At 37.3% G+C, this 11,155-nt stretch overlaps 1 protein-coding gene across 2 annotated transcripts in view; it reads right to left on the reverse strand.

Moving 5' to 3' along the window:
• Positions 1-10,886, reverse strand: part of camk1b (calcium/calmodulin-dependent protein kinase Ib) — a 58,613-nt gene extending 47,727 nt beyond the window's left edge. Inside the window, exons 1-2 of one of the 2 annotated variants that reach the window (XM_082156527.1) lie at positions 10,756-10,886; positions 444-554 (exon numbers count right to left, since the gene is read on the reverse strand). In XM_082156527.1, coding sequence (XP_082012653.1) covers positions 444-529 — 86 coding nt within the window. In that variant the 5' untranslated portion in view covers positions 530-554; positions 10,756-10,886. Of the gene's footprint in view, positions 1-443; positions 555-5,457; positions 5,879-10,755 lie in introns of those variants that run through there. The other variant, XM_082156526.1, reaches the window with a different exon arrangement.
• Between the last annotated feature and the right edge of the window lie 269 nt (positions 10,887-11,155).

An 11,155-nucleotide genomic window follows, 5' to 3' on the forward strand; every position in this document is an offset into this window, starting at 1 on the left:
CTAATTTACAGCGTTTTCTCTTTATCTCTTTATTAAATAATGTTCGTCAAGGTTTCTTACACCAAAACCTTTGAATTAAAAAGCCTGATTTTGCTACTGTACCTTTAAGACTTCTATTTGTAAATGATCTCTGTTATGACAGCTAATTTCCATGTACAGTATACTCTGATTCGTCAGGGTGGGCCAAGTCACTAAATACTGAATGTTCCCTATTAAAAATCCATTAAAAGCTTGACTTTCTATGAACATGCACTTGGAATCAAAGGGAAGTGCCACGTCCACATAGGTCAACACAAAAAGATCCTCAGCCCAAAATTGTAGCGTAATTGACTAAAGATGAATATGATTAATGTCAGGAAGAAACAACTGCCATCAGCAGATATGCAAACATCAGCGGTATCTTTGTAGTTGCTGAGTTGGAAGTAAAATGTTCTTATACTCACGTTCCCAAAACATCTTTGAAGTCATAGATTTCCTTGATGTGCGATGTTTTCTTTTTCCAAGAGTGTCCTTCCTCTCCCAATGGCATTTTGCTGCGGTCAATGATGGAAAAACTGAGAGAGGAAGAGGAAACATTCAATTACTATACAATCAAGGCTATGCAAAAGATCCCTAAAGATTTTTAGGGAAACTAACCGGAAACTAACTGATCTTCAGCTGAATCCTTTAAACCTTTGATGTATAGGGCTATTCACTTGGACCTTGACCTCACCATGTGGAAATCTTCAGGCTTAAATGACTGTGGTATAATTTATAGGAGTCACATGAAGGCACATGATGTGCCTTTTATGAATTAAGACCTTTTACTATGTGTCAGTTGTGATTACTATTAAGACACCATGATGTCACAGCAAGTTCTCCCCAGCTGTCAGTTTTTCCTTGAGCATTTCAAAGCAAGGGGTCTGAAAACACACTAACAATATCAGCCAGGCCAGTTTCATTTAGCTCAGGCTTCAATAAGACATGAGAATGTAAATTGAGACAGCCGCAGTTACTTAAAGAATCTTGCAACACCTGTTTGTCCACATGGGTGTATCTTCACAGAGAAAGTGCTTTTTAATTGGTTTTTCATTTGTACAAAGACAAATAGGAAAGTTTGTCGCTTAGTTGCTTAAGCATGGTGGAAATGTAATGAATTATTAAGTCTAACATATTCTCACCATGTGTTTATTTAGGACATAAGTTATTTAACTTACCTGTTCTATACCTGATCAAAGCTTCCACCAGAACAAAAAAGGCTCTTTCCATGTCAGTATGGTGTTGAGCGAATCAATCGGGTGAACCAATGATTCAATGGTCCATTCATAAAGAGAGCCATTTATTTAATTCCTGAATGAATCAGCTGCTTGAACGAATCGAATGAATGAGTGAAAAATCAATGGGCCCTATCAATGGGCGCAAGTGTTTTTTGCTAGTTTCAGCCCGACGCAGTTATCATTTTCACGTCCTGTGCCACGTTGTTTAAATAGCAAATGCATGTGCGCCCATGAGCATGCTGGTCTGAAAATGGGTTGTGTTCAGGCGCATTGTTGGCGCGTTGCTATTTTGAGGCAACTGAAATATTTTTTTGGGTATTTAAAAAGCACGTTAGTAATGTGCGCCTATAGTCAGGTCCACAACGCGCGTCGTTGGTCTGCTTGAAGCGTTCAGTTTTTCCGCTTGCAAATTCCGCCATGTAAATAGCGAATCCGCCATGGCGCGAGTGCAACTGGCTTTTAAAGGGAAAGGGAGATGAGACTCTGATTGGTTTATTGCACGTTACACCCAAAAAACACCCATTACTCATTAAGAGAATAGGGACAACCCTTTTAGATAGGGCTGCACGATTAATCAATGGGCCCTATCATACACCCGGCGCAATGCTGAGCCCCACGCAGTTATCATTTTCACGTCCTGTGCCACGTTGTTTAAATAGCAAATGCATTTGCGCCCATTTGTGCGCCCATGAGCGCACAAAAAAAGTTAAATTCTGTCATCATTTACTCTCATGGCCGTTGAAGCTTAAAAGTTTATGTGTAATAAATTCTGTTGAATCAAATAAACAATTTTTTTCTAAAGCTACTTTTTATAATGTCTATTATGCTTTTCTCATTTAACACAATAATAACTTTAATGATCTTTTGGGGGTAATTTCTCAGCCAAACTCGATGTGTGATTTATTTGTGATTAATTATATTAATTAATCAGCTAAATTAATTAGATGAAAAATTTGAAATCGCTCGACAGCCATAATAATAACATTAATTATAATTATAGAATTTGCCATCCACCATTAGATATCAGGACATTTAATTGTTAGTTTGCTCTCATTTTATATTTAGATAACCATTAAATTGCCATCATCGAACATTTTCTGATGCTTAAATTTACTTGTAACAACTGATTTTAGTTTTTTCTATTGTTTTATAATTTTACATTTTTTTATCGCATCCCTAAAACATTTTCAATATCCAGCTTTAATTTACAATATTACACTGCAAAGATACAATGTAACAGTTCTGAAATAGTACAAGTAGAAATATGGCTTTCATAAAATGTAAAATGTGTGACTTTGTAAATCTTTAAATACCGTTTTGTTTTGCCATTTGATTTTCAAAGGTACACTTTACAAGTCACCAAACAGCTTTTGTGAATGTTACTTTCACTCCAAACAGCCTTAGGTCCATTCGAAGATCAATACCAAAATAACATTTATGCAGCTTTGCACATTCGGTGGCCCTGTAAGTCTTCAGCAATCACTCTCAGGGTAAACTCTGTTGTGTGGGGGTTTGTTGTGTCTAATTTAGAGAGTCAGTGCACAAGCATTTCTTCATGATAACTGATAAGTGTTGCCACCATCAATCCACCCCACTACATGCCTCTCATAGACAACAATCAAGGCTCTGTGCGTCTGTGGTCTGAAACAACCAGCTTACTATTGTCCTATATCTAAGGAACTTAAGGAGATGGCTCATGCCAAAACTTGTTATCTAATGTCAACCATAACCGTCTACTGTGCTGTTTTTGGCTACGTGGTCTACTGTATTCTTTTTATGTGATGACAATGTTTCCATGGGAACCCGGTGATCCGCGGTGTGTCTGGATCCAAATGGCAAGCTAACAGAGCAGCTGCGTTGGGATCTCGGGTGGTTTAGGCGTTCAGTTTGGGTAAACACTCTAAACTGTTTGAATGTTTGTGTTTAGAGAAGGCTGTCTCAGCAGTAAACCTCTGTGTTAATTGATTCTTAATCGGGAGACAGTACATTTCCTCTTCCCTAAAACAGAAGTTGTGCAAAACTGGAGCAATATATTGAGCAATGTCACAGCCATGTTGCTGCCATCAAATGTAAAGTCGTATAGCTAAATCTGTCCTACATAAAAGAATGTTCCGGGTTCAGTAAGTTAAACTCTATCGACAGCAACTGTAGCTTGCTGTGAGTTACCACAGAAAATAGACCAGCACCTTATACAAATGTCAATGACATGAAGCTCATTTTCATCCCGATCCATTATTGTATTTAAAAATACATTAACATGCAATTCATACATTCAACAAATTGACACATCTTTTATGATGCAAGTGTTTTTCATTTCTGAATACAAATTTTGAAGAGGCATAGAGTCAAATATATCACTAACACAATCCTGACATGAAGATGAAGAAAATAAGCCTTGTTAAAAGAAAATGTTTGGTCTTATTTTTATAGTGAAGCATATATTTGAAAAACCTTTTTTCCCCCCACCAAATCATGCAATGGGAAATGTGTTGTGACCAACAAAGTCCTGTGATGCAACCAACGTGCAAAATCATGCAGGAAATAAAAACGTAAAACAGAAAATTACGTAATCGAGACGAGGACATCCTATGGCCCTCATGGACAATAGTTCTCCTAAATATCTGATCATTTGATCTTTATATGATATTGTATAGGCTACAACCCCTCAAAAAACGTAATGATATTTATGAAATAATAATTCATGATAAAAATAATGATTAAGATGTGCACTCTAAAAAATGCTGGGTTGTTTCAACCCAAATTTGGGTCAAATATGGACAAACCCAGTCGTTTTTTAAATGTTTAACCCAACGGTTGGGTTTGTCCACATTTTACCCATTTGAGTTAAAACAACCCAGCATTCACATGTATTCAAAATGTGAGGATATGTTATATTTTACATATTTTATTTTTACATCAAATATTTTTTATACTCTACATTTAGACTGAAAAACCACCTTTTTGACTGAAAAAACATCTTTTTGACCATTTTTCTTTTCTTCTAAAAAATCCTGACCCAAAAACACACACACAAAAAAAAAATTAAAAGAGATTTCCCTTACAAATAAAGTTTATAGGATAATAATTGTATGTTGCACACCATAGCTTTCCATGGAAGGCTCTGTTTTAGTTCACTGGACTGGATCTGGATCTGGATCTGAATCCTCACAGACTCATTCATACTTCACTAGACCGCAGGATGTGGTACATTAGGAAATACTTTGCATAGCTAAACAGACTCAATAAATATTGATTTCACAAAGTACATTACCATAATAATTGAAATCCAAATTGGTTTATAAATGGTGCAATTTTGCTTTAGCTTTCATCATATAAATGGATCATTTTATTGTGGAAGACTTTGTTGGTCTAATCAAAACCAAGAAATCCAATTAGCTAATGGCCACATTTGAATGGGCTGCATAGTGTATACAAACAGATATAAATTAATGTAGTGATACAATGATCGTCCCAAAGACGTACTCAAACAAAGGTATGAGTATGTCTGTAATCAAAAGCATATCACAAAAGTTGTCAATAGAATTGAACCAAGAATGTTCATTTAAGTAAATGCTGGAAATTTCTTTTTAAAACCGGACTGGTATACTTCCTTAAAACTTCTGCATTACAGACAGATGGCAAGCTCAAAACAGCAAAGAAGGAGTGCAGGAATTAAACGTGATGACCGGGCCGACATCTAACATGAACACATGCAAAGGAGATGGGAGACATTAAATTCCCTCTATTTACAAACTAATTTTCTCGTTGAGAATCACCGGAGCATCCAAGTGACATCACTGAGTTAGACTAAACTTCATCCAATGCTCTCCAGGCAAGCAAAATATGAACATACACCAAAGATTCAAAGGCATCCAAAATCTCAGGCAAGAAGTTTTAAGAGTCGTATACATATAGGCACCTTATATCATAACAAAGGCCCGGTAGGTATATTTGGATCACTACACATGCAGGTCCAGCAGTAGAAAGGGGTTTCAATTCATCGTTTGTTAGTGAGGAACCACATAGAGGTCAGGAAATAGATTGTAGAAGAGCTATAAACTAACCCACGTACAAAGGAGGAGAATCATAAGGCAAGCTTGAAGTATTGAAAACAGACACATCCATACAACGCTACCATCTAGATCATCATGCAGCATTCATAATGTTTTGAGTTCATCAGACAGACGATGGAGATACTCACTGGTTTCCCATGGCTGCTCAGAAGAGGACAGAAGAGATACAGAGTGACACCTAAACCTTCAGGTCAGAACAGTGTCACATCACACTCAGAACGGATTCATGGTTCGTGCTGACAGAGTCTGTCATGGGCGTTCATAACCACAAACTGCGCTTCCCCTTTAAAGGTGAGCTATCTAACCACACCATAACTCAAACTCAGGAAGTATAGAGCTTATATACACACATGGAGGTAACCGAAGTGAGTGTTCTCTCACCCTGAAAAAGGCCTCCACTACAGGAATGACTCAGTCTTTCTGTTTATAAGCTTTCAAAACCTACAGTGATCAGTGAGAAATTAAACCAATTAATATACTTCTGAAAATTGGGGAAGATTAACTGTGAATAATAACTCAAGTTTTGGGTCTGTTCCCTTATGAAGCTTAATAGACATGGTAACAATGAAGCTGCATAATTTTAATCAAACTACATTTTGATGAACTGATTTCAATTATTTAATCCCAAGAATCAATCGCCGTTTTCATGCAGTTTCAAAAACTTCACTAAACATTAGTTGTAGCGCGCCAGTCATCCAATAATCACTTCCGATAAGGAACAAAGTCTCAGCTTTCAAATTATGTACATTTTACCATGACATTTAAACAGTAAATGTCGTTTTGTGGCGTTTCTTGTGTTGTGACAGATCGATGAAGCCATCTGAGATCAAGTGGCAGATTCAGAACTGATCATCTCTTCCTCTTTACTAGTTACAGCACGAAATAAACATGAATGAACGTCAGAATGTATGTTGTAAGAAACTGAAATGTACTATGTCTAATGTAATCGTCCAATCAGTGTTTCAAAAGCAGAAGGACGTCATTTAAAAAGCTTGTGAACAATGTCACGTAATATTACATTTACCTCAGGAAAGCCATCTTTCCAACGTTTTTATGACAGTGTTTAAATGTTTATATTAATGGAGTTGAAATTTTACATTTAGAAACTGTGCCATTTAAATGTTTGTATAAAACTAAATATTTTATTGTTGATTATTATATTTAAAAATAAACAGCAGATGAATTAGTAGTTTGGACTAATCTGAACCAATATTAATGTACCAACTGGCAGGGTTCCCTGTATAGCTCACTGATTCAGATGGGAGAGATTTTTTTTTTTTCTTAAAAAACTATCCAAATTAATCAGATAATAATAGAGATCAGAATCAAATTGAGTCAAATACAATCAATACCCAGCACTGCTACATAACAATTATTTGGAATAAATGATATTTAAAAAAATTGTTTTTACCTGTTTTTGCCCATACATTGAATGTCAATGGGGTCCAAAACTCTCACTGATTTAACATTGTATGGAGAACAAAACAACAACGCTGAGACAGTTTTTCTTCCACAGAAGAAAGAAAGTCAGTCAGGTTTGAAATGACATGAGGGTGAGAAAATAATGACACAATTTTCATTTTTGATGCACTGTCTCTTTAAGCATGGCTGAGATGCTTACAGATACACAAATGCCATATGGTTGCTTGGGACAGTTAACCCATCAAGTGTGTGATCCACAAGCTATCTGCAGACAGGTTCAAAGTTCAGCTCTTCACGGCACCATCTAGCACAGCTTCACAGCACCATCACGACTAGCTATATACAATTTATTTATTTTTTCTCCAGAGGCTTCCACTGAAGCGCGGCACCCTCAACACAACACTAAAGGGAAGTGAATGCAATGTGAAAGCACAGGGAAGTTCAGCTGCTGCTTTGTTATAGTTTCAGAACACTTAAAATGCGTGACTTTATTTCCTTCTACAGCCTAGTACAGAACTGCACACATGACAATGCAAACGAAGGCTTTGCAAAGAGGAAGACGTCCCTTCTAACCAGCCCTCACATTATCTACACATCACGATCACATTCTGACTGTCAGAGCAGCCCACAACAGCTGATAAAGACTAGATCTATTCTCGTACAGAAACTGGTCAAACAATAGACTGTTATTATTGACTTCTTGTGCTGTGATATAATGAATTGCTAAAACCGACGGGCTGTCTGATCCCTGAAAATGTGCAAATGAGGGAATCAAACAGCCAAAGTGCTTTAAATAATGCCAGCATTGGCTGTGCTGTGTGGCAAAGAGGAAGAAATAGCACAAGAATGCAGGAAATAAATGCTAAGAGGCTGAAAGAGAAAGAGCACATGTGGAACCACTTGAATGACTGGTTAAAAGACACAGATGCTATGTTGAGATAAGATAACAGTGATGAAACCACAATATTAAGCCGTTTCAGACTATTAGAAGCTAAGTTTGTCCTTTTATGGTCAGAAACTGTGCAGTATGTGTTTAATATATTTTAAAGAAGTCATGTAATACAGTTTTATTTCCCTTTTCTTCTAAATTCATTTTTTTATTGGGATGAGCAATATATTGGTGGTCATATCGGTATCGGCTGATACATATTTTATGTTTAATATTTTTAAATTCTGTTGATATATATTAGAAGAGTTTTAAAAGTTAAGAAATCTTTAACTGGTTCAAATATTTTTTGGGGTGAAAAAAAAAATCCAAATAAAAGCAGTAGTACACACTATATGTTTGATATAATTTAAAGTCTTGGACATTATTGTGTATGTGAGCCTTTTGTTTTGTAATATTTACATTAAAAAAATTATTTATCGGTGTATATATCGGTTATCGGCCTCCAAATATAAAGAATGAATGGTTATCATATCAACCAAAAGTTACATATCGATGCACCGCTAATATTTTAGCATCTCTCTAAACTTTAGAGTGGAACAGTCCATTTTTGCTGCTTTGTCTTTAAGGTTTCTTTGTAAATGTCAAATGTGAAGAGATAAAGCACTGTGCTGTGGGTTTGCGGTCGATTTGGATGTAGATTTTAACTGCGGCATTTTTGAAGGAAAAAAAAAGTTCACTAAACAATCCGTGCTGAAATGTGCCACTCAAACTGTTCAACTCTAAAAAATAACTTCAATTGCTTATTTCTCCTAGCCTAGAAATCTAGACGCACCCTAGCGGCAGCAAATTTTATTTTGCAGCCAGTGTCGTCAATTCTCCGTTGGCTTGCGAGCTGGAAAAACCGAACTCTAGTCTGGCCAATCACATCGTGTATAGAGTCGGTGGGCGGGCTTAACATAATGACGGCAGAGTTGCGACGGTTCCGCGTGAATTCCCTGCTACTTGAAAACAAAGACGACGGGTCTTTCCAATCGGCTTTGGCCGCAACTCTGGAAGACTTGGAGTTAAAGGGATACTCCACTTTAAAATGAAAATTCTGTCATCATATACTCACCCTCATGTTGTTTCAAACCTGTATGAATTTCTTTCTTCTGTCGAACAGAAAGGAAGATATTTAGAAGAATATCAGTAACCAGACAGTTTCTGGTCTCTTTGACTTCCATAGTAGGAAAAAAATATATACTATGGAAGTCAATGAGACCAGAAACTGTCTGGTTACTGATATTCTTCTAAATATCTTCCTTTCTGTTCAGCAAAAGAAAGAAATTCATACAGGTTTGAAACAACATGAGGGTGAGTATATGATGACAGAATTTTCATTTTAAAGTGGAGTATCCCTTTAAGCTTTTCTTTGAGAAAAGAACTAGGCACTGAAGTCGTTCTTAATTTCACCCAAAAATGAAAATTCTGTCAGTAATTACTCACCCTCATGTTGTTCTAACCCCGTAAGACATTCGTTCATCTTCGGAACACAAATTAAGATATTTTTGATTAAATCTGAGAGCTATCTCACTCCTCCATAGGCTTCTAAGGGACTGAAACTTGCTGGCCCAGAAAAGTTATTAAAGAGATCGTTAATATAGTCCAAGTGACTCCAGTGGCTCAATCTTAAGTTTATAAAGCGACGAGAATACTTTTTGTGCGCAAAAAACAAACAAAAATAACGACTTTATTGCACTATTTATTTCCTTCTCTCTGGGCCTCGAGTTATTTCACGTAGTGTTTTAACGCAGCGCGTCTGTGTTGTACGCCACACGCATCACACACATGACCCGCGTCGGCCAATAGTGAGCCTACGTGGTGACGTACAACACAGACGCGCTGCGTTAAAACACTACGAGAAATAACTCGAGGCCCAGAGAGAAGGTCTTACGGGGTTCGAACAACATGAGGGTGAGTAATTACTGACAGAATTTTCTGTTTCTGAAGATGTGTTCGGAGTTTTGCCAAAACCAAAACCGGACCAAAACCGGATACGGCAAAAGTTTAATCTATCAACTAGCTCCGCTGGTGGGAAAACGCTCTGGTTGGTTGTAGCGCTATCCTATTATGTGCAGAGGGGATTTGAAAGACAACCGTTTATCCCGCCCCTCAGATTGAGCCCTGCCACTGGTGTGTTCCCAGACCCAACATCTTGATGTGGGTCTGGCTTGTCAGGATATATTTCTCCCATTGGGATTCTTCAAAAGGATGTGTAGTGCGAGAAACAGCACAAAATATGACCATGTCCCACATTTTACTTTTATTGTTATTGTTAGTAAGCCTATTCTGATATTAGGAATAAAGCATTGTTCACAAACCAGTGACTTTGACATTGCATTGTGTACTACTGCAGGTGTCATAATAACAGTTATGAAAACTATAACTAAGATGTCAACATGGAATGACATGGACTGTCAGCAAATCTGTTTTTATGCTACTAATAACCAAGCATGCTGGCTGATAAATGCAAATGATAATTTGCTGAATCTTCATTTGTCTGACGTCACAATGCTGCAGAAGTTCAAAAGACTCATTTTTGCAACAAAAATTATTTGAGGATATGTTTTGAGTTTTAAACTTGCAGAGTATTCAATACAATAGTCAAATATTTTTTTTATCTGGAAAAAAAGAGCATTTGATGCCTCATATGACAACTTAATCAAAACCATTTATTGTTCTGTTCTTCTTTATTTGGTATTCTTTCAAGCAATCAGCTGTCAAAGTTTCAGTGCGTTCAAAGACTTAGAGTGGTAAACCACATCCACCCTCTGAATGAGTGAGTGCGATAACGCATCATAAAGTCAACCAGCTCTAATACAAAACTGTAAGCTCTTAATCTGGTGGACCAGCCTGCATTTGCGAAGTGCAGGGTTATTATTAATGTGCATCATTATTAATAATATTAAAAGTTGAATGCACATTGTGCACATGCATGCATGCATACATTACATGACATCAATACATAAAACCAGTATTACAGGCTACTAAAAAGACAGCGAAAGCAGTTATCGATCGTCCACGGTTATCCTGAACATTACATGTGAAATACAAGGTTAATTGTAAATGTGGGTACCTGTGCTGTGTGTCGGAGAGGTGTGAGGAGCGTCTCGTGCTGTAATATGAACGCGTTTGCGCTCGCGCTAGAGTCACTCGCAGAGAGAAGAGAGAGAGAGAGATCTGACTGACTGCTGGTTCCTCGCGCTCACCCAGTCTCAGCGCGCGACTGACGTCACGGACACTCTACAGCTCTGCGCCAATCAGAGGACAGAGATCGCTGAATCAGGTAATAGAGGCGGGGTTATGTCTGTCTGACTCGCTGTTCCCAGAATTTGATCTAATAGCTGGAATTATCTGATATCCTTATTCCTTAGAGCTCAGGATGTGCTGATGGAGACATTTGTTTAAGAAAATATCTCCCGCTGTCCCTCGATCTCTTTGGTGATATAAGTGAATATGTTTATATACATAAATAT

This window comes from Leuciscus leuciscus, assembly GCF_965113295.1.
Source record: "Leuciscus leuciscus genome assembly, chromosome: 23".
In the NCBI taxonomy this organism is placed as follows: Eukaryota; Metazoa; Chordata; class Actinopteri; order Cypriniformes; family Leuciscidae; genus Leuciscus; species Leuciscus leuciscus.